This window comes from Orbicella franksi, chromosome 4 (assembly GCF_964199315.1).
Source record: "Orbicella franksi chromosome 4, jaOrbFran1.1, whole genome shotgun sequence".
Classification (NCBI taxonomy): domain Eukaryota; kingdom Metazoa; phylum Cnidaria; class Anthozoa; order Scleractinia; family Merulinidae; genus Orbicella; species Orbicella franksi.
Genome location: NC_138148.1, coordinates 7,230,764 through 7,251,471, shown reverse-complemented (window position 1 = coordinate 7,251,471; position 20,708 = coordinate 7,230,764). Strand labels below are relative to the sequence as shown.

Below are 20,708 nucleotides of genomic sequence, written 5' to 3'. Positions count from 1 at the left end.
CATCCGATTGGCGTTGCTATGTAAATAAGATACTCGTTGCTATGATCGTTCTTGGTGTCTTTCGTTTCCTAGCAACCTTTTTAATTTCAAACCCAGTCTTCTCAGGAAAGCTCATCCAACATGGCGACCTCTACGCCGAAAAAGTCCAAGTCACCAAAATCTCAGAAAACTCCATCAAGAAAAGAAGTAATTTCGCAGTCAACCTCTCCGAAATCATCTCCCAACAGAAATTTGTCGGATGTTGCTAAAAGGCTAAGAGACTGTTGCGCTACTTGGCATGAGCACGTGAATAAATGGTCCAAATTGAACGAACTGGGAACATCGTTGGCTAACAAATTGGTTAATTTACAACTTCAAAAAGAGTAGGTAACAGTAATTTGTTTCCAAAATTTAAACTTTTTATTTATTTTTATTTTGAATAGATATATTAATCTGATGATCCATAGGGGACCTGTAAGGGTACGAAATGTTGCAGAGAAGTTATAATAATGGGCAATTGCAATTTCCATTCAGTTCATATTTTTACCGTTTAAAACTGCTGTAAATATGAGCACAAGTTTGATTAGTTAAGCTTATTTACTTATAAGCTTAATATTACATTTTTATTGAATAGATACAATGCTGTTGAGGAAAGCACCACACTTTCTCTGGCAAACGACCAAGACTTGGCCTTTAAACTTCAAGGGGACATACCAAAGGCTTCCCAAGAACTTTCAAGAATTTACAGTTCTTTGGTATCGGCAGCAATCTTCTTTTAACCTTTGTTTTATTAGAAAATTTCTTAAGACATTCAAGCTGTATTGCTTGCAGTCTCATTTTGGTCGTCACACAGTACTTCTCCCTACAGAGTAATGCATTTTACAATAACCTGACATGTCACTCATACCATTGCCTTTACCTTAAAAATTCTGATAAGCCTTACCTAACCCCAAAAATAAGCCCTCTCTAAATGAATCCCTCAAAAATATCAGCGTTCTTATCCTCAGAGGCTGCACTCCTTTTCGTCAGCACCAAGAATCGCGACCTCTGACTGGACCCGATTTTCTGAGCATGCACAGCGTATTTGCTTTGTATTCCCAGCCAATCAGATTTGCCAGATTTGATGGGAAGTCTGTGACTCATGGACTTTTGGTGTTGGACCAGCCCAGGGGTCACGATTCTTGGTGCTGACCAAAAGGAGCGTGGCCTCTGGGGACAAGAATGAAATATCAGGTGCAAAGTTCCCCTTCCAGCCACACAAACAGAAGCCCATCATGTTATAATATTCAGTTTTGGGTCTCAAACAAGGATACACAATTTTTTAGATTGACATGGGAGATCTTCTTTTGCATTTGTCATAACAGTAATTTCTGATGTGTGATGTTTATTGACTGTGGGACTTGCTTTGTTTCATAATAATATTATGGTTATGTTTGAGAGTTTTATCATAGACACACAATTAATTTCCCGTCCAAATGTAAACCTGAATCACTTCTTCTGCCAACATGTCCCCAATCTGCAAAATGCCTTCTGATAAAGTGCAAGCACAGGGCTTTGACTGACAAATGATATAATCAGAGTGTTTTTGTATGTTGGTATATTCTTTCCCTGAAAACTGTCTCTTTCTGTTAGGCTGATTTACATACAAAAATGGAAGCTTTAGTACAGAACTTTCACGCAATAAGAAAACTACAGTCTATTCAGAGAAACAATGACAATGGATCAGACAACCGAATCTTCAATACCTGGACTATTGAGCGTTTTTGTAAGTACGTGTATTTTGTCAAGTGACATAATGGCTGCTAATATGGAAGGGCATTCAAGGCAAGCACTAACAGGGGTCACTGAGTTTATATAATTTTTTGGGCAAAACATGCATGCAATAAGTGCAATTTGGTTTCAAACAAGCTATATCACAACATTTATTATATGGCTGTGTCTCACAAGGACTGGGAACCAGTGAATTCACGAATTTGATTGGCTGAAATTGATATTGTGCGCGGTCTAGATTTTCCCATCTAGACCAGCATATTGCGTTGAAAAAGTAGCAAACTAAAATTCAAAATGTTCACCATTTTCTTCTATTTTCTTCTCAATCATTTATGGAAGTGCCAAAAAGCCCGATGACAAAAAAAAAAAAAGAAAAGTAAAGAGGACGAGCAAATTTCGGCAGGTTTAAGTTGAGCTCATTTCCGTTTGCAAGCAAAATGTCAGCACACCAGTTACATTAAACGAATTAAAGTTTTCTTCTTTGCCATATAATAAACATCTTATTAACCCAGTTAAGTTGGTCTGTATGAGAGAATCTTGACCTTGGTCGTGTGTACAGACCTCACTGTGTTCGGTCTGTACTCACGACCTCGGTCAAGATTCTCCCATACAGACCTCCTGCTCAGTCAATAAGAGCTAAGTAATGTTGCATCATAATTTCTTATAAAAATTGCCAATTTTTACAAATATTTTATCATTTTTGCAATGTCTTAACCTTCCTCAGTCATAGCCATTCTAACTTATTTTTTGTTTTTTAGTGATTATTGTTCATTAGTTTTTTTGACCTATAAAAACTACTACCAGGTAGTTTAAGATTTCAATCTAATCAGTAATCTGTATACATGTATATCAAAACCAGGAATAATAAAAAAAAATGAATCAAAACTTAAATTTGTAAATATGTACTGTTATGGCATGATTTCATGTAGTGCTCTCCTTCAAATAAGCACCCTCTTTCTAATACGCATTCCCCATTGAGTGTCATTAGTTCAATAAGCACCCTCCCTTGAGCTACCAAAAGAAAATTAGTGCATAAATACAAATTGGGTATTGATGATGAAATGTAATGAAGTTTCCTGCATTTTTTTTTTCAGGTGATGCATCACAGAGACTTTTAGATTCATTTACCAAAGAACTTTCTTTAAAGGAAAGACTTGTAACAGAATTTACCTACTGTAAGAACAGAGATCAACTGATGGTGTATCTGTCACTGTGGCTCCATGAGCCACTTTTAAATGATGATAATGACGTCCTCTTAGAAAGCATGTTGATTGAAACTGAGTTGAGATGACACAAAAATCACACAATGGAAAATAGTTTGAACGTACTATAATTCCACAAAAAAGGTTGGTACCTTGGGTGATCCATGGATTTGGATAAGCAAGATGCAAGTTTCTAACATAGCTACCAAGTACTGATGCAATGCCTATTGTGTCTCATCTCATTCCTCATCGTGCTCCGCAAGACACCTGAGGCCATATGTCTGTACTCACATGAAATACCACTGATCATAACACCTTGTAAGCTGGGTACAGTTTGCCTAAGTTCCTAGACCTCCGTATTTTGCCATGGTCAATCCCTTTTGGGCTGAATTGATCATGAAAGCCCGGGATAAAGCCATACAGGAACTTGTCAAGGTGTTGTCTACATCTACATGCCTCCAATTGAATTCCTTTGCCATTAATTTTGCTAATTGCTACAGACAATCATAACCACTGACACTTCACAACATATTTTATTGCTTTTTCACAAGCTAAAAGAACAGTCAAAAGTCCACTAGAGACCAAGAGACAGTTTAATAAATAACCTTTTTAAATTTACTATTTTCTTCACTTGATATCCATTTACCCAGTTGATTGTAAATTGATGGCAAAAGTCCTCATTATACAGGGGTAAAGACTTTCTTAACCATAAGTTTTACTTTCCTACTGTTAAGTTGGTTTTATAGACTTGTGACAAGTCTACTTGGGCTGGGAGGGGTATTTTTACACAATGCACGAAGGCCTGGGTCAGTGCCTCAGTACAATAATTGTAAGTTCTTTTTTTAAACAGAAACCTTGAAATAAAGACATACAAGTATCTTTATAATATATGGTGGTATTATTTATACACAAGTCTAAGCAGATTCATTCCTTTTCTTCCTTTTGACTTTCTCTGTCAGTTTCTTTTATACTCTGAGAAGCACCTGAACTAGGGGATGCCCCAGCTCTTTGAAGTAAGCTTGATCCCAAAGAGCGTGGACTGCCTCCACTAAGAAGTCGGCTTGACAGTGTGCTGCTTATACTGCTAAGGGTGCTGGTAATACCACTTGTCTGACGACGTGACAGCACAGGTCTTTCAAGTGGTGCATCTAATATTGGGATGTTATCAAGAGCTTGCACTTCACAGGATGCCCAGTCTGGTATCTTGTTATCTTGTATGTACCTCTCTTTCGTTACAGAGCGGTCTGCCAGCACTTCAAGAGCACCAAATATTGCACCTACAAAACCACACTACAATAAGCTTGGGAGTGAAGATAGAAACATTCAACAGGGGGAAGAAGCATCTTTTAGTATAATTATGAATTCTACACCATGAGCAGTCATATTTCTATAGATTGCTAATAAGTAAGAAAGTGTAATTTTAGTCACGTCCTTTATCTTAAATGCTCGGTAATATTCTGTGTCGTCTATTTGAATCCTGCCTATGACATTTGACAAGCTTGCTCTTAAGAAATATAATTTTTGTATTGTAATGAAAGCAGCTAACTGATCTTACAACATTATTTTGGCATTACACTTGAAACTGTTTGGTAAATGGTTAATTAAGCCTGCCTGCCAAATCTCATCTCTACTAATGCCTAGCTTTAATAGCATTTGTAGCAGGACGATCTTAGCAGTGACGTAGCTAAGAGCTGGCAACTGGCAAAATTTTACAAGTGGAAAATTAAGAGAACTTATCACTGGCTAAAATGTCAGTACAAGAACAGCATTGGGTTTTGGCGCATGGAGCGAGACAACAGTGGCTGCTCGTGACTGTGTGACATGGTGAAGGAGAATGTCTGGCCCTATACCCACTTAGGGTTACGGTCAAAATCAAATCAAATCAAAATGTCAGTACAAAACAAAGACCCATAGTAATCCTCAAGGGACACTGGCTAGAAAAGTTATCTAACTTTAAGCTTGTTGATGAGCTGGCTTAGTTTTTCTCAACTGCATCCCTAGAGTAGGAGCATTTTGGATTCCTTCCCCTGGATGAAGAAGGGTGCCGTTTGGGGGGGGGGGGGGATAGTGGAATAGTGTAGGGGTGGGAGAGTAACAATCCTTTATGCTACAGAACATACTCAGCAGTTATAAGTCACTCAGCTTTTGGAAACCTTCCTACAAGGATTTTTAAAAAAAATCACACAGTCAGATGACATACCTCCAAGCCATGATGTACAGTTAGGGCTGACAGGTGTCCGATGCATTTTGATGGTTTTAATAAACAAGTTCTCCTTGTATCGAGGTGACTGTAGTAAACAATAAATCTCTTGCAAAAGACGGTGCCTAGACCAAAGAAATACAAAACACCGGTCAACTTAAAATAATCATCATCTATGTAAAACCCCCTTTCCCCTTTTCTTTTCTCATGGTGTGAATTCCAGACAACCTGCAGTTCAAATGTGTATTTCAGAAAAGAAAACCTTGGAAGATACATCCAAGTCCTCCTCTGCCCCTCCCTCCCCATCCCTTTTCCACTGTTATTTCAGTGCGATGGGTGCCTGGATGACTGTGGGTGGGGGCTCATGGTTGGGTTGTGAGGACAGCCAGCCATGGAAGATTTTTATGATCTAGGGACTGGCTGATCTCAGTGGAGGCCCCTGGACATCCTGGACACCCATCTTCCATGCAGCTGGATGCAGTTCTTCATTTCTCCAAAACAAAACTTTGAACTATGTTTTTCATTGCATGTGCTCAGGCAACTGCAACCAACTTGCTGTAGCCAGTTTCCTGGTGCATAAGATTTATTTATAGCGGGGGAATTTGAAATATGTTTTGGAATATTATTTGTACTCCACCAGAAGGGTTGAATAATACAATTAATATGAAACTTACGTCTTATAATATTAACACAATTTGTTGTGTGGTAATGTACATTTTACTCTTTATTTGCATTATATGTATAGCTTTACATGTACCTCTACAAAATGATATACTAATACAGTTAGTACTAAGATAAAATGGGACTTACTTAAACCCTGGTGTCATAACTGTTCCTCCAATGAGAACTATGTTTTCTGCCAAAGTTTTCCTGGTGTCAATAGGACACTACAAACCCAAGTTGACATTATAAACATTAGGTACATGTACTTAATTATTACTAAAAATGCAATGATATTGTGAGCATTACTTAAAAGTAAAAGATTAAATTGGGTCCACCATGTACCTTGAGTATGGAATCCAAAACACATGTTGCAATGGATTTTTCTTCCTCATCACCATCAAACAGAATATCAAATGTCTGTTCTCTGTAAACAAGGCAGAACAATATTATCCTTCAACTGAGATTTGTATACATGTCACTCTGGGCATTAGCATGCTCCCTGACTCATCTGCCTCTATTATTCTTATACATACAGTGTATCTAAAATACATGTAATCAAGAAATTGTTAACCTTACCAGTAGTAGGAGTAGTCAAATCAATGATTTTACATGTGAATCAAAGACTATGAGCCTTTTAATAATCTCCTTATTAGGGTCATCGCACAACACTTCTCCCCTAGTGGGGGAGAAGCATTGCATGACAACCCTAATAATGGCTGCGAAGGAGGCTAATGAGCATTGTACTATTAAGGTGGCTCACTACAGTTTTGATGGATTATAACAGCCCAACTTCTAACTCTTTTGAAAAATGTTCCAAGATGTTTTTCCTTTCTCTTTTTACTGTTTACTTAAGTCTTTTACCATTCTATGTGAAACTTGCACAATTAAACATCAACAAATGGCCAAAATGAACGACTGAGTACCCAAGGAGAGACTGGGCACTAGTAGGTTAACTCACATTTTTCTCAAAATCTACTTGGATGACCCCACCTCAAAATTTCAGGAATAAGAAATTGGCTCTTATTTAACATTCATGCAAAGTAAAATAAAAAATCTGCAAGACATTTTGAGCTATTTTTGATTTCACATTTTCTTAGTTTGCAAAAAATCTGTCTTACAGATTTTTTTTTTACTTTGCATGAATGTTAAGTCAGAGCCAATTTCTTATCCCTGAAAGTTTGAGGTGGGGTCATATGGGTAGATTTTGAGAAAAATGTGATTTAACCTACTAGTGCCCAGTCTCTCCTTAAGCACTCGGTCGTTCATTTTGGCCATTTGTTGACATTTACATGCAATTGTTCAAGTTTCACATAGAATGGTAAAAGACTTAAGTAAACAGCAAATAGAGAAAGGAAAAACATCTTGGAACATTTTTCAAAAGAGTTAGAAGTTGGGCTGTTATAATCCATCAAAACTGTAGTAAGCCACTTTAAACAAAAATAACCAGCTAAAATTCCTGGCCCAATACCCCAGGGGGTTACGGCTAAAAGTAAAAATGAAAAAGTGAAAAGCAAGTACTTCAGGCAAGGGACTTTTTGCTTATTAATTAGACAATTTATTTATAGTCAAATAGGTTGTGTTTTGAGCATATTCCTTACACAATCTCAGTACATCCTGTCCTGTCTATTTTACCTGATTTGACCTTCAATTCTGAGTATCCTTCCACCATCAAGTGGATAATCAACCTTTGGCACCTGTGATGCTGGCCGTGGTTCTCCCTCTGGGCCACTGAACTTTGGTGCCACAAAGCAGGTACGCACTACAGAGCAACCATAACAATGTTCAAAACACACAGAGTAGATGATGTGTAACTCGTAGCTGGGAGATCAATCTGGCCCTGCTGATCTATGACCAATTCTCTGAACATTACAAATAAGATGACAGACGATCAGTCAAGCCTTCCATGAGTTGCATTGACAAGGGTGCAAGACAAAAATTCTTCATGAACATTTTATTGTGTTTGTAAAAATAAAGTTCACCCATAAGGGTATGTTTCTGTCTGTCTACTAGTCTATCTGTCTGTGTCTGTCTGTCTGTTGTCAGTTCGTCAGTCAGTCAGTTAATAATTAACTAATAAAAGGAGAATTTTTCCCACTCAATAGGTTCACTTTCTGGACTGTCCAGATCAAAAGAACTGTTCCTTATTTATTTTTGCACTTCTGCCAGTTGAAAGAGCAAAACAGGTCTTGAGTAGTGACCAGGTCAAAGAAGTCACTTGTCTTGAATGACAAGTTTACCTTTGATATCTTCCAAAGTTTCCGTTTCAACAGCATCTGAAAAATCATTTAAATAACAAATCATCACTCAGTGACTTATGTTTTTTACTTTTACTAATTTTCTCAAGAGGTTGGATACACTCTTCTTACAAGACATTAGCGGCAAAAAAATCAATTTCTAGATTTAAGAGCAACCCCAAATTTATGAAACACCACATCATTGTCACAATCACTGTTTTAAACTACACAGCTTCAAGCCAAACTTACACAGTTCAAGTTTGCAACAGTAGGTTCATGACTAGGGTAAATGTAATGTTTGCATACGAGCCAAGCGGCTCATCAGGCCTGAGCTTTAATACCAGTTTCTGTCACATGAGGTGACTAGGAGTATTTCTACTTCCCCCTGGATGGCCATTTATACATGTACAATGTACACCTGGGTGGAGAGAGGTACTGCAAGAGTAAAGTGTCTTGCCCAAGAACACAACACAATGTCCCCGGCCAGGGCTGGATCGCTTGATCTGGAGTGGAGGGCACTAACCATGAGGCCACTGCACCTCCCACAGGTTCATGACTGGTGTGTTTTTTAAAATCTTAATAATTATCTATAATAATATCAGCCTGAGCTATGACAGAGTTTACTCACTCATAACAGATGACAAAGGTTTTATTCCAGTTTCTATTTGCACAAGACTTCTATCCATAAGCTGCTTTTCTAAGTACCTGAAATTGCAAAATGTTCATTGTCACATAAAATACTGTACATTTTTTTTTACTAAGTCTTTCCAATAATACTTGCGAGTCCATTTGGCCAGGGCTTAACAGACACTTCTGTCAATGCTTGGAAGAAAGAGCTATAAGTTAATCTTACTTGTGAATGGCTTGTGATCCTAGGGGAATTGTTTCAACAGCCTTCAGAATGGCCATCCCTTCATAGATGTGATGGCAGAAGCAAAAATGAGTCAAGTAATACAACTTCTAAATAAACATGAAAAGTCCAATTCATCTGGAGAAGGGATTATGTTGACTTTCTGCTACATTAAAACTTGATCTCGTTCAAATTCCAGCTATATATAATTTAAAATAAATATCAAACAAATAAATACCTTGGTACATATATGAGTTTACCAATTAATTTCTAAATTGATGACAGACTCTGTCAGGTGCCCATAGAAAGGTTTCTGATTGGAACTTGCTAATAAATAAACAATTATAACCTCTATTTGGCACAGAAATATGCTTGGATATTTGTCTGCAGACATTATCTGTTCCAAGAAGCAAACAGTTTTTCTGACAGCAAAGCATGAGGAAAACTGCGAGCTTTAAGGAACAGATAATGCCCAAGAACAAATATTCATTACAAGAATATTTTTAACGACAGATGGAGACTACTGTGTTTGTTCCTACAAATATTTTTGGCAGCATTAACAGGCAGGATCACTCAGATATTCCTCAGTTTCAGCTGGCGCATATTTAATCCCATGACAATGTGTTTAGACCAATCACTTCACATGCCAACAAAAACATTCACGATAGATTATAATGAAATTTACTGTTTCAAGGTTCTGGTATAAAAAAATTCATGAGGAGCCCAAAGGTTCCCAACAATGAAATCCTGTGTGCCCATCATTTATTATAAGCATATATAAGAAAAGTAGGTTTTTCCAGTCACCGAAAGGCAAAATTTAGTCGCCTGTGGCACCCACTCGCTTCTAGAGCACAGCCCTGAGTTTTCCAGAAGTATTGATGTACATATTTAACAAATAAAGAAGCCTAAGCTGTGTGTTACACTGTAATAAAGCACGACAGGCATTTGAGAACATGAGGGAAATGTAGGAAACATGAGCTGCGGGCGAGTGTTTTCTACATTTTTTGAGTGTTCTCAAATGTCCAGAGTGTTTTATCACAGTGTAATACACAGCTTAGGCTTCTTCATTTGCTTTATGATATAGACTCAGTAAAACAAGCTTTTTCTATGTTTTATACTCTGATAAAACATGGGTTTTTGACCAATCAGAGGGCGGACAGGGTCCTATCTATATTACATATTAAAAGGATATTGGTAAGACAGCTGTTTCTGTAAGGCCACAGTCTAAGACCAGGCCTGAAGGTACTCCAAGAGTAAATAGTGCCAACAGGTGATGGGGCGCAAACAATAATGATGGAACCTGTTCAAATTGTAACAAAATAAATGGTTAAAAGAGAGAGAAGTAGGTGTAGCCTGATAATCAGTGTATTAGGTTGAGGCTAACTTGTCCAGCTTCCTAGCCATGTAATATATCAAACACAAAAGACTGTGTTTGACCACATCTCTAAACACTGAGAAGAGGGTTGAAAATACGATGCGCAGCAGAGTATTTTTGGCGAACTTAGAGGTGTTTGGAAATGTGGTCAAACACTATCTTGAGTATTTGATATATCTTCTCAATCAAGACTAAAACTAAGGAGAAAACAGAGAAATATAATTGTTAAAATCTATGCTAATTAAGATCAGATATCCAAACACTGTCACGATCATGATTTCCTTTGTTTGAACTTAATGAATTATTAATGAGTTTGAGACGAGCGGTTTCAACTGAGTGTTGTAAAACCAAGACCAAAGTTATCACTCTGGCCTATCACAAAAGACACAAACAATCCAATGAACAAATCAAAACTTGAACTTACGAAAGTAGCTCATGTGAAAAGCGGAAAAACATAAACGAACGATTGGTTATTGGTTTGGTTTAAATTCTGATTGGATGAAAAAGTGGTGCGACTTTTTTAAGCCAATCATATGGCATTGTAATGCTAGACCAATTATTTTTCGACTCTCATAACACAAGTGAATACCATTATATACTGTCTGTCAAGAGATTTGTTCACTTGGGTGAAATGAAGCACTGGCAATGATAGTACATGTACATTAATTTGTAAACTGCACAGATTTTCAAAAAGACAAAACAAAGGCAACAACTGGGATTAGCTACAGACCTCTGATATGGCAAATACATATTAAATCAAATACATGGATAACATGAAGAAACATTTTAATTTGTTTTTATAAATATGCATATTTTACACAATTTTCCACCAAGTGTTTATATAAATTATAGAAAAGAAAGATGAATTATTAAAAGATCTCTTTCATTGTAGAATTAAATCACAATTTTATACCTCAAAGTGCTTGAAAAGAACTTTTGCAATTGTATTCCTCCAAAGAGTTGAGCAAAGCACAGACTCGCAAATAACCACTCTTCTGTCACGTGGGTTAACAAGAAGGTACCTGATATGGGAAAAGGTAACTTTTGTTTTATTTTAACCTTAAGTACATGTACACAATTTATGCTTCAAAATTTTGTTATAATCAGTAACACTCAATCTTCAAATTGAAACAAATAATTTCTGACTTTTCCCTAAGTTAGTCCAAATTATTTTTTATTTTATTATTATTATTTTAAAGTCTTGAACAATAACAACCTTTTAAAACATAAACAAGTGAATATTAAGGTTAATGGCTGACGTTTCAGAGTCATTGTGATACCATTCTCAAGACAAAGTGAATAAATTAAATAAATATGATCTTCAAATCTTCGCATTAGTCTATTCACTTTGTCTTGAGAATGGTGTCACGATAATGCTGAAATGTCGGCTCTTAACCTTAATATTCACTTGTTTATATCATTATTTTAAATAATGTTCATTTATTTGATCAGTTGCCTAATGTGCTAAATTCCCTGTCAGTGAGTTTTCCCTGAACTGGCAAATATTTTCCTAAACATTTTTTCTGACATTTGGCAACCCTGATAGTCTCTGTAATGTCTGAATTAACAGGGTTCAATTGCAAGTGTATGACTTGCAATACTCCATGAACTTTGTAATTTTAAGTGTTCATTCACATATCCTACTCTGTTCACCTGCTTGATTATATTTAATTCAACTCATCAAAAGAAATTAGAAAATAGTGCAAAGAGTCTAAATATGTGCTGATAAAATGGTTTAAAATCATGTTTCTGTAACTCGACAGAAACTCAAGAAAGCTGTGGAAACGCTCGCCTCTCAGCTCATGTTCCCACAATGCTCAATTCTCATTCTCCCAAACTTCCACTCGTGTTTCTCAGCACGATAGAAATGCAATACGTTTTCTATTTCTTAACAATAATCTACTAGCATGCAAAACAATTATTGTTTTGCATGCTAGTTTGGCCTTACCTGAAGTACACTTGGTGGAGAAAGTCTCTAAGGATAGCATACAATTCATCAGGCCTTCTATCTTGTTCATTGGCAATAACATTCACTGTTTCTATCTGAATAGGGAAAAAACCACAAACCATTGTGTGCAAAATGAAAATCAACAGGTTGTATTTTGGAAACTTCCAAATACAGTGTAATCCTGTCATTTTTTAAATCAGGACTTGATTTTTCAAACCTCTCAATAACTGTAATTTACCCCAATTTTTGAAATTGTACACAACTTTTCAAACTAATGTTCGTTTCCCTAGGAGCAGGGCTTGAAAAAGGGCTTGAAAAACTTGAATTCCAACTTGCCCTTCAGAGCATGTAGCTCTCAAATTTTTCCTGCCCTGGGAAAGTCAAGATTAGTTTACTTTTATTGTGTTTTAGTTTGCCAATGACTTGCCTGGGTCCTTGACCATTGGGAAAGTGAAAATGAAAAATAACTTGCCTGGCAGAAAAATTTACATGTGTATTTTTTTGAGCCCTGAGGAGGTTCAAAAAATTGTGATTCCAATGCAATTGGCTATAAGACTTTGAAAATTTCACTTGAGGTGTACCGTAAGCAATATTAATTATAAATGGTACCTCTCCATTTATTGTGTGTGTGACGACACTGCGAATGATGTGACGAGGACTTGTCTCTGAAGCAAAACCACATCTGAATACAAAAGCATAACATCTTTATTTAAAGATTAAAACTAAGACAACAATACTGATAATAATCACTTGAGGTGTAAGCAATATTATTTATAAATGGTACCTCTCCATTTATTGTGTGTTTGACGACATGCAATATTATTAATAACAGGGTGCGGCAAACAGATGTGTCCACAAGTTCCAGAGGACTGATGTGGACTTATAGACAAATATGTTATTGATTGTGCCTGTCCTTAAGAGCAGACAAGCAATTTACTCTTCCTTACTTACTGTTAATGGTGTTTTACTACTACTACCAAGTTTCCAAGGCTGCTACTGACAGTCACAGACGGTGTGCCAGTAATTAGTACAGCTTTCAGGTTCATGAATTCTCAGTCAAAATATATCATATAACCTTGACATTCCCAAGTTGCTGACCTATTTAATTATTGATTGTGATTGGTTCTCTGCATCTCTATTTGTGATGTAATTGGTGTAAAATCATCTGGGTGTCCATTTTCAGCTTTCTGAAATTGGATACCTGGAATTATAGAAATCTACAGCATTTGCAGGTTAACTGCATGCGCCTTATTGTTGTTGCCCCCCAGTTCTCCACTTAAAAGCAGTTCTCAAAGTATTTCCAAACTTGAATAGGCCATATTTGTACTGTCGGTACTGGACTGGAACTAGCTTGCAACTAAGGCTTACATGGGGAGTCTTTTCAAATGCAAATGATATTAATCTCGTTTTAATGATACTCACCTACACGAGCCTCCATTGTACGCTAATTCTACTCCAATACCAAGAAAACGAATATAGCCTATTTTGATGTTGATAGGCTTAATTAGTACCTGAACTATCCTTTGTACAATTCAGAGAGTAATTGTCAAATGTGACCCAGTGGTGGATTTGTAATTTAAAAAAATTATTGCACAGTAAAACAGTTAAAGTACAACAGCTATAGCTACCCAGAACATGATCAGCTATATATGAGCTTATAACAACAACCCGCGTGGGTTTATTGCGCCGATAAACCCATAGAAATCTGAGCGGTCTGTTGCTAAAATAAAGGCTGGGTGTCGTTGTAAAGCTTACTGTGTACTCAATATAAGACCCTTCTTACTTTGTATAGGCTGCCCCAATGTCGATAACAACAGCATGCTTTTCTCCCCCAAGTCCAATAACGTCAAACAAAGGCATTATATCTCTGTCATCTCAAAGGAAAAGTTCAAAACACATCAGAAATTCACAGCAATCTTCGAAATCTTCTCTATCCTGTGAAATAGCTCCTGAAAGCTTCTGAACGATTCTTGAACGAAAACGAGGCCATCTACCCTACCGCAAACACAACAATCAGCGGCTACAAACATGAGTACCTTATTTCCGGTATTCCCAGTCTTCTGCTGGCGTGGGAGATTGCGCTTCCGGTTTTCCGGCTCCGCTTTCTTTCAAAATGGCGGGAGAGGCTGAAAATTTCGATGTTGTGGTTGTCGGTTCTTGCATGACAGACCTCGTGAGGTAGGCTTGGCGACAGCCTTAGCATCTCCTGCATAACCACGCGAAAAGTATTTTGCATAACTGTTCTACTTTCGCTCTTCTACAGCTTCGTTCCGCGGCTCCCAAAAGCGGGCGAAACCATACATGGCGAGAAATTCTTGATGGGCTTCGGTGGTAAAGGAGCGAATCAATGTGTCATGGCTGCTCGACTGGGAGCTAAAACAGCAATGGTCGCCAAAGTGAGTACCACATGATTTAAACGAAATGAGATGGTGATATTCTTCATTCAAGACACAGAGAACTGTGTTGACTATTAAACATGTGGGCATGTTCACAGTTTAAATTTTGCCGGCAAGCAAATTTGCAATTTGTAGCCATCACTACCAACATGTGTTTGGTTTTCCGAGGACCTGGTTGATGATTTCGTGCTTTTAATTGCTATTTTTTCTAAGGTGTGTAGAAGCAAATGTAGTTGTGTCTTTTTTTTGAGCATCAGGTATTGTACAGTACATTTTCCTAATCAATGGGAATTTGTAAGCTACGCTTAGCTTACATGTTGAATACGTACCGGCCTTGAATTAGGTTCTTAACCTTTTTATCATTTCCATAATGTTGTCCACCTTGTCTTCTTGGTTGTTTAGATCAGGTAAAGATGTTGCCCATTTCTTTTATTGTTTGTGTTTAATATGGAAGTATTAAACTGGGTAAAGAGCTCAAGAAATGAAATCTATAGGTATCACAGAAAAAATAAACTGCACGCCTCGGTATGTTTTAATTGAAGTTAATCACTTCTAAAAACTCAATTCTCGATTTGAGTCATATGGAATGCTTGCGAAATCGCCGATGGCGAGAAATGAAAATAACAAAAGTAAACAGACTATGCGAGACTTCTATTTGTTGCCTTTAAAAACTAGATGAAACTGCCAACGGTACTTCAATTTTAATTACACAACTTCTGACGAACAAGTGCGAAAATCGACTAAGCGATCTCTGGATTGTTCTGTACAAAAGATTTCTCTTGCCATTTTAAAGAAACACTTCAAGTTCAGCTGGAAAATAATCGATGCGTTTTGGCAAAAGTCGTTAATCTTCTGTTCATCCCTGTTGTGATGTAATTAAATTCTTGGACAATGTCAATTGCTAAATCTCTTTTAATGGTTCAGACAAGTTCCTCCATTGAAATGCAAATTTTCCAGACTCCAGTCGAGCAGCTGTTTGCTAGACAGAAAGAGGAAAGATAAGCTTAAAACATCCCATGCTCTTTTGAAAGTACGCTTCCTATTTGGGAAGTTTGTATTCATGAGTGTTTGTCTGGGTAGTTGAGTGACAGTAAAATTGACAGAAGAACCACCGGGAATGTTATTCCTTTGTGAGATCTATAGACTTTCAGATATTAAGACAGCCTTAGAGATAATCTTAACAAATAAGTGACAAATATTTGGAGTTGGTAGGGACGAGCCTGTGTTTTGAGTGTTGGTTTAGCTTTCTTGGAATGGAGTGAATACATCTGTGTACTAATCTTCTTTGCAGGCAGTTGACTTTCAACTTGGGTCGTGAACATGAAATCTGTATGACAGTTCTGAGAGCCGCAATTCTATACTTTGTGGATGAACCCGTAATTAGTGTTACATGGCGTGACCTCACTTATGCCCATTGGCATGTTTGGCATGTTAAATATAACTATTCAAATCTCTTTCATGCTGGTTTTAAAAAGCTTGGACAAAATGTGGCAAACAATCAGTTTACACAAAATTTAGAGGAGATTCCCTTGTTCAAACTTTTACTACAGAGTGCATCTAAAAGTATGCACAACAAGCTATAAATTAGAGCTTTCTCACTTTACTTAGCAGAGAGCAGAATTGTCTGTTTGAATGTTTACATTCTGTTTAGCAAAACATGCTGTATTATCATTTGTGTTATGTGTTTCTTCATTTTGATTGGCTATGGGATTTGTCAAAAGCATCAAGGCTGCAAAGAAAAATCAATCATGGGAGTAAAAAGAACTCAATAATTTTTTGAGTTGTCTCCTGACATGTGAAGCTGATTACCTTCAGTAACCAGCCAGTATCTCTATTCAGTTTAAGCATTTTGAATCTAGCTATTTCAGCTATTATAGTCCTACTGATTCATTCTGTGCTGTCTATGAAACATGACTTTTGTTGCATTCTGTCCCTGATGAGGTCAGGGCAGGGTATTTTGTTAAACACAATTAACCATGCAGTTATGTCTACAGGTGGCTAGGAGAATGATGTGCTAATCATACCTCTGTAAACTTTTCTCTAGGTTGGCAATGACTCCTTTGGAGAGCGATACATTGAGAATTTTAAACAAAATGGTGTAAACACAGGTTCGTTTTATTTATACAATGCATCATTTGCATTGATTTTCAAACTGACATTTGTTTTGAAACTCTGTGGCTTGATCACATACAAATATTTATAGTCGTGTAATACAAACATTTGTTAAAATAATTTGTTAGGCAGCTAATGGCTGACGTATTAATTCTGACCTCTCACTGTTGACCTTTTACAGGTCATGTGGGGATAACAAAAGAGGCTGCTACAGGGGTTGCTCCAATTTCAGTTAATGCAAATGGTAAATGGTAACTGCTTTACGTCATTTGTATGGGTAGTCAAATGGTGACGAGTGAAACTACGAAATAACTTCACACGTTTTGTGAAAATTCTAATAATTTTTTTGAGCCTTTTGGCAAGGGATATTACAGTATTAGAATTCTGATGAAAGGTAAGTGAATTTATTTATTTATTTTACGAGTATAACATTTGGTTGGTTACCTTTTAATCTTATGGGTGACAAATTACACCTACAATCCTGGGTTTTTGACTTGTTTATTGTTAGTGAGAAATTTCTCACCAAACATTGCCATGGTAATTTTGTAATTTCTCATGTGAAATTATAAAGTAACACTGAAATTTTGCACCAAAATTAAGGAATAATATATTTGTCACCCATAATATTGAAGCTATAATTCATTCTTAATAAAGTGTACAAACATTGGCCCTTTAGAGGAAGTTGCTATGGTCTCTCTGAGTGCACCTTGACAGGTGCTGCCAAAATGGAGGCACCTCAATATATTTTTATAGAAAGCGCTGTATTTGTTGTTTATTGTAGTAGCTGTTGATCATTTGAATCTGTTTTATTTGTAGGAGAGAATTCCATTGTCATTGTGAGTGGGGCTAATGATATTCTCTCTGAAGAAGACATAAAAAAGGCAAAGTCTGTAATATCATCATCGTCAGTTTGCGTTTGTCAACTGGAAATAAATCCAGAAGTGACACATTACACGCTATCTCTTGCAAAGAAAGCTGGAGGTGAGTATTGCAGGAAGTGCAATGTTCAGATTAGTTATTTTACCCAGTGATATTTATTTTACCCCATCCAGGGGAGGGGGTGAGGGGCAGGGGGCAGGGACATAGCTTTAAATACTCCTAGTCACTTAATGCTTTGGAAATGGGGATAAACTCTAGTCGTAACGTTGACCACTTGGCCAGATGCAGACTTCTAAATTACCTTTTTGCCTGACAAAGGTTGAGAATAACAAATCGTAAGTCACCACATGCAGTAGATATCAAAGTTTTTTGATGCTATGTTTATTACCTGCCTGTTTGCAAACGGTATGAGACTGTACTTATTTCCTTTTATCTTTGCAGTGCAAACAATCTTCAACCCTGCTCCAGCCTTGTCATGGTTGGATTATTTTTATTATAGACTAAGTGATGTATTTTGTGCCAATGAAAGTGAGGTAAGAATATACACTTGATAAACTCTAATTGATGAAAAATAAACCTCACTGATGATTTATTGTCATATTTAGAGTTTGTAATATTTTCTTCATTGTGGTCATCTGATTGTTCCCAAAGATGCACATCAATGTAATAGCAGAGCGGTAAAGCAATGTATTTTTTGAACACCTGTAAGAATATTTTTTTTTCATGTTCTTACTAGCTGGAAATGTTTTGTGCAGTCAAACGTCTTGTGAACATATACCCCTGGGACCTGAAAAAGTGTCTACAGGTCCGCTTTGGTCAGAGGTGTCTCCATAATGGGAGATTAAAAATATTGTGTTTTTAATGGTTTGGACCATGACTGAGTGTCCACTCACAGGAGGTGTCCATTAGTCAGAAGTCACATGCGACCACTGCTGCCCCGCTCCATGACACAAAACCAAAGGCTGTCCTTTCTTTCTCTGTGGTTTTTCACAAGTCTCCCTCTGTCTACCACATTGTCTCTTTCCCTCCGGAGCCCTGGTTGAATGCCATCTTGGGATGTTGGAACTTGGCATTCATTCTGAGGTTGAGGCCAAAGAACCTCCAGTGCCTCTGGTATACTTGTTTACTCATGGTGCTGATGTAAGCCTTGTTTAATTAATACAATATTTGTTATTTTGTTTCAGGCGGAACTATTAACAGGCTTATCAGTAAAAACAATAGATGATGCTGAGAAAGCTGTGCTCATGATATTGGAGAGAGGAGCTGGAAAAGCTGTGATAACTCTTGGTGGAAAAGGTTCTGTTATTGGGACTCAGGAAAACCGCATGCCAAAACACATTCCAGTTACGCCTGCAGAACCTGTTGATACAACGGTAACTTACTACTCATATGCAGCGTACTTAATAATTATTTTCTGGAAATTAATATTAATAATTAAAATTAGTTTATTGCATAGGAGTTCAAGAAGCTTCATAATATTGTTGCTAACAATCTGCCATGCAGGACTGGCCTGGGTTGTTTGAAAGGTGGATAATGCTATCCACGGGATAAATCACTATCCATCGTAACGGATGGCCTGTTTTTTATAATTATCAACTAAATAGTGATTTATCCATCTTTCTTGAACAACTGGCACCTGGTTGTTTGTCACTTTTGGGTGATGACATGAGGTACTGCACGGATCACTGTCAGCATAGCTAAAATGTTATGTCATCGGTGTGGAATTTTTCAGTTGAATCTCAAACATCTAATTCTTGATAACAGGAAGAATCGGCATGCATTCATTAAGAGAGACATCTGTTAATTGACTAACTAAGGTTCTAAGGTATTCTATTACATTAAAACATTTGAATATGACAATAACTCATGCCTGGTATCATTGCTGTTAGGGTGCTGGAGATGCGTTTATTGGAGCTCTAGCATTTTACATGGCAAAATTCAAAGACCGGCTTCCCTTTGATGAGATGGTTAGGAGATCAGGTGAAATTGCTCGAGCGACAGTACTGACCACAGGGACACAGTCAAGTTATCCGAAAAGAAAAGAACTGCCCCCTTCTCTCTTTAGCAATACTGTTCCAAGAGACAGGTTATTGTCAACGTGAACTTCAGAAGTCTTATAATAATCAAGAACAAATTATATTATTTTCAGTAATAATAATAATATTATAATTATTATTATGTATCGCTCTAAATATTATAGCTGTTTGTGGAGTTGAGTACTGATGTACATAGCAGCTTTTAAGGAATGTCTTCAGGTGAAAGAGAACAATGGACAGCACATTGGTTGTCTAGATACAGCCAAACCCATCCTTGTGGGCACCTTTATGGTACGAGCAGTTCACTTGGTCCCAGAGAAACTGAGTTGAATTTCGTAATTATTATTACCTCTGCAGTGGGGACACTTTGTTATTACATCTACCATTTCATTTGTTCCTGTAATGAACAAAGTTTGATTTGCCTTGTTTCTGTTCACTTCTGTCACATTTATGAACACTCAGATACAAGGCATGTCTCAGTATCCATCACTACTCATCAGGAGATTTAATACTAATAAATATTTTTGGACTCCTGTAATTAACAGCATCTGATGGTTTCTTGTCACAACATGACATAATCTTTTAATCTTAAATAAGCTTTTAGCCAGATGGGTGTCCAGGCATCCTGTGGACTCCCACTTTCTAAAGAAAAGTGTTGTAATTTTCATGTTGCTTTTTAAATTGTTCCCTTACAGCACGTTTTGGACACCCACTCCTCAAATCCTGGCTAAAAGCCTGCCTGCCTCCAAAATCACTATTAGGATTAATAAATAATAAATAAAATTTATACAGGGCAATGAATGATAAAGTGTGATTTTTATAATATCATCAATGACAGAAAAATGTTCCTTAGAGATGAATTGATTTTTTAAAACATTATTTTCTACTTTTGTACCAGTTATGAGAATTTAAATTACAGTTCAACAAGATGATCATGTATCTCTTAATTACGCTGTTTTGAATTGCAATAGGTCTCTGTTTGACATTGAATTGATGTAAACAGCAACAAATAAGATTGTGGGTATTTTTTTTCTTGTTGGTGTGAGTGCAGTGAATAGCCTAGA

General features: G+C 36.9%; 3 protein-coding genes across 3 annotated transcripts; 2 read left to right on the top strand and 1 right to left on the bottom strand.

Annotated features, from left to right (window-relative positions):
- The first annotated feature begins 55 nt into the window (after positions 1–55).
- On the top strand, positions 56–3,553 carry LOC145484455 (cyclin-dependent kinase 2-interacting protein-like). The gene is made up of 4 exons (XM_081463080.1): positions 56–362; positions 614–734; positions 1,612–1,744; positions 2,844–3,553. Exons 1-4 carry the CDS (start codon positions 121–123, stop codon positions 3,038–3,040), a joined length of 693 nt encoding a protein of 230 aa, XP_081319206.1. The 5' UTR covers positions 56–120; the 3' UTR covers positions 3,041–3,553.
- Positions 3,545–14,224, bottom strand: LOC145484474 (actin-related protein 10-like). Its single transcript, XM_081463096.1, has 13 exons — positions 14,005–14,224; positions 12,831–12,903; positions 12,222–12,316; positions 11,187–11,295; positions 10,091–10,198; positions 8,902–8,969; positions 8,677–8,753; positions 8,052–8,087; positions 7,447–7,573; positions 6,157–6,238; positions 5,962–6,038; positions 5,152–5,276; positions 3,545–4,228 (listed from the first exon to the last, which is right to left on the bottom strand). The coding sequence occupies exons 1-13, from the start codon at positions 14,079–14,081 to the stop codon at positions 3,876–3,878; spliced, it is 1,407 nt and encodes a 468-aa protein (XP_081319222.1). The 5' UTR covers positions 14,082–14,224; the 3' UTR covers positions 3,545–3,875.
- A 28-nt stretch (positions 14,225–14,252) lies between these two features.
- LOC145484434 (ribokinase-like) lies at positions 14,253–20,625 on the top strand. Its single transcript, XM_081463056.1, has 8 exons — positions 14,253–14,399; positions 14,485–14,617; positions 16,662–16,725; positions 16,911–16,973; positions 17,546–17,710; positions 18,050–18,141; positions 18,793–18,981; positions 19,498–20,625. The coding sequence occupies exons 1-8, from the start codon at positions 14,335–14,337 to the stop codon at positions 19,708–19,710; spliced, it is 984 nt and encodes a 327-aa protein (XP_081319182.1). The 5' UTR covers positions 14,253–14,334; the 3' UTR covers positions 19,711–20,625.
- Positions 20,626–20,708: the final 83 nt, after the last annotated feature.

What these genes read in the sequence shown, in the direction of transcription:
- LOC145484474 (XM_081463096.1), bottom strand. Translation starts at nt 14,081, where the DNA reads ATGCCTTTGTTTGACGTTATTGGACTTGGGGGAGAAAAGCATGCTGTT. An exon ending in CACACACAATAAATGGAGAG is followed by an intron (nt 12,317 to 12,830) that starts GTACCATTTATA and finishes TTCCCTATTCAG; the next exon opens with ATAGAAACAGTGAATGTTAT. An exon ending in AGAATTGAAGGTCAAATCAG is followed by an intron (nt 6,239 to 7,446) that starts GTAAAATAGACA and finishes CCTTGTTTACAG; the next exon opens with AGAACAGACATTTGATATTC.
- LOC145484455 (XM_081463080.1), top strand. Translation starts at nt 121, where the DNA reads ATGGCGACCTCTACGCCGAAAAAGTCCAAGTCACCAAAATCTCAGAAA. An exon ending in CAAGAATTTACAGTTCTTTG is followed by an intron (nt 735 to 1,611) that starts GTATCGGCAGCA and finishes TCTTTCTGTTAG; the next exon opens with GCTGATTTACATACAAAAAT. An exon ending in CTGGACTATTGAGCGTTTTT is followed by an intron (nt 1,745 to 2,843) that starts GTAAGTACGTGT and finishes TTTTTTTTTCAG; the next exon opens with GTGATGCATCACAGAGACTT.
- LOC145484434 (XM_081463056.1), top strand. Translation starts at nt 14,335, where the DNA reads ATGGCGGGAGAGGCTGAAAATTTCGATGTTGTGGTTGTCGGTTCTTGC. An exon ending in TGCATGACAGACCTCGTGAG is followed by an intron (nt 14,400 to 14,484) that starts GTAGGCTTGGCG and finishes GCTCTTCTACAG; the next exon opens with CTTCGTTCCGCGGCTCCCAA. An exon ending in AAACAGCAATGGTCGCCAAA is followed by an intron (nt 14,618 to 16,661) that starts GTGAGTACCACA and finishes ACTTTTCTCTAG; the next exon opens with GTTGGCAATGACTCCTTTGG.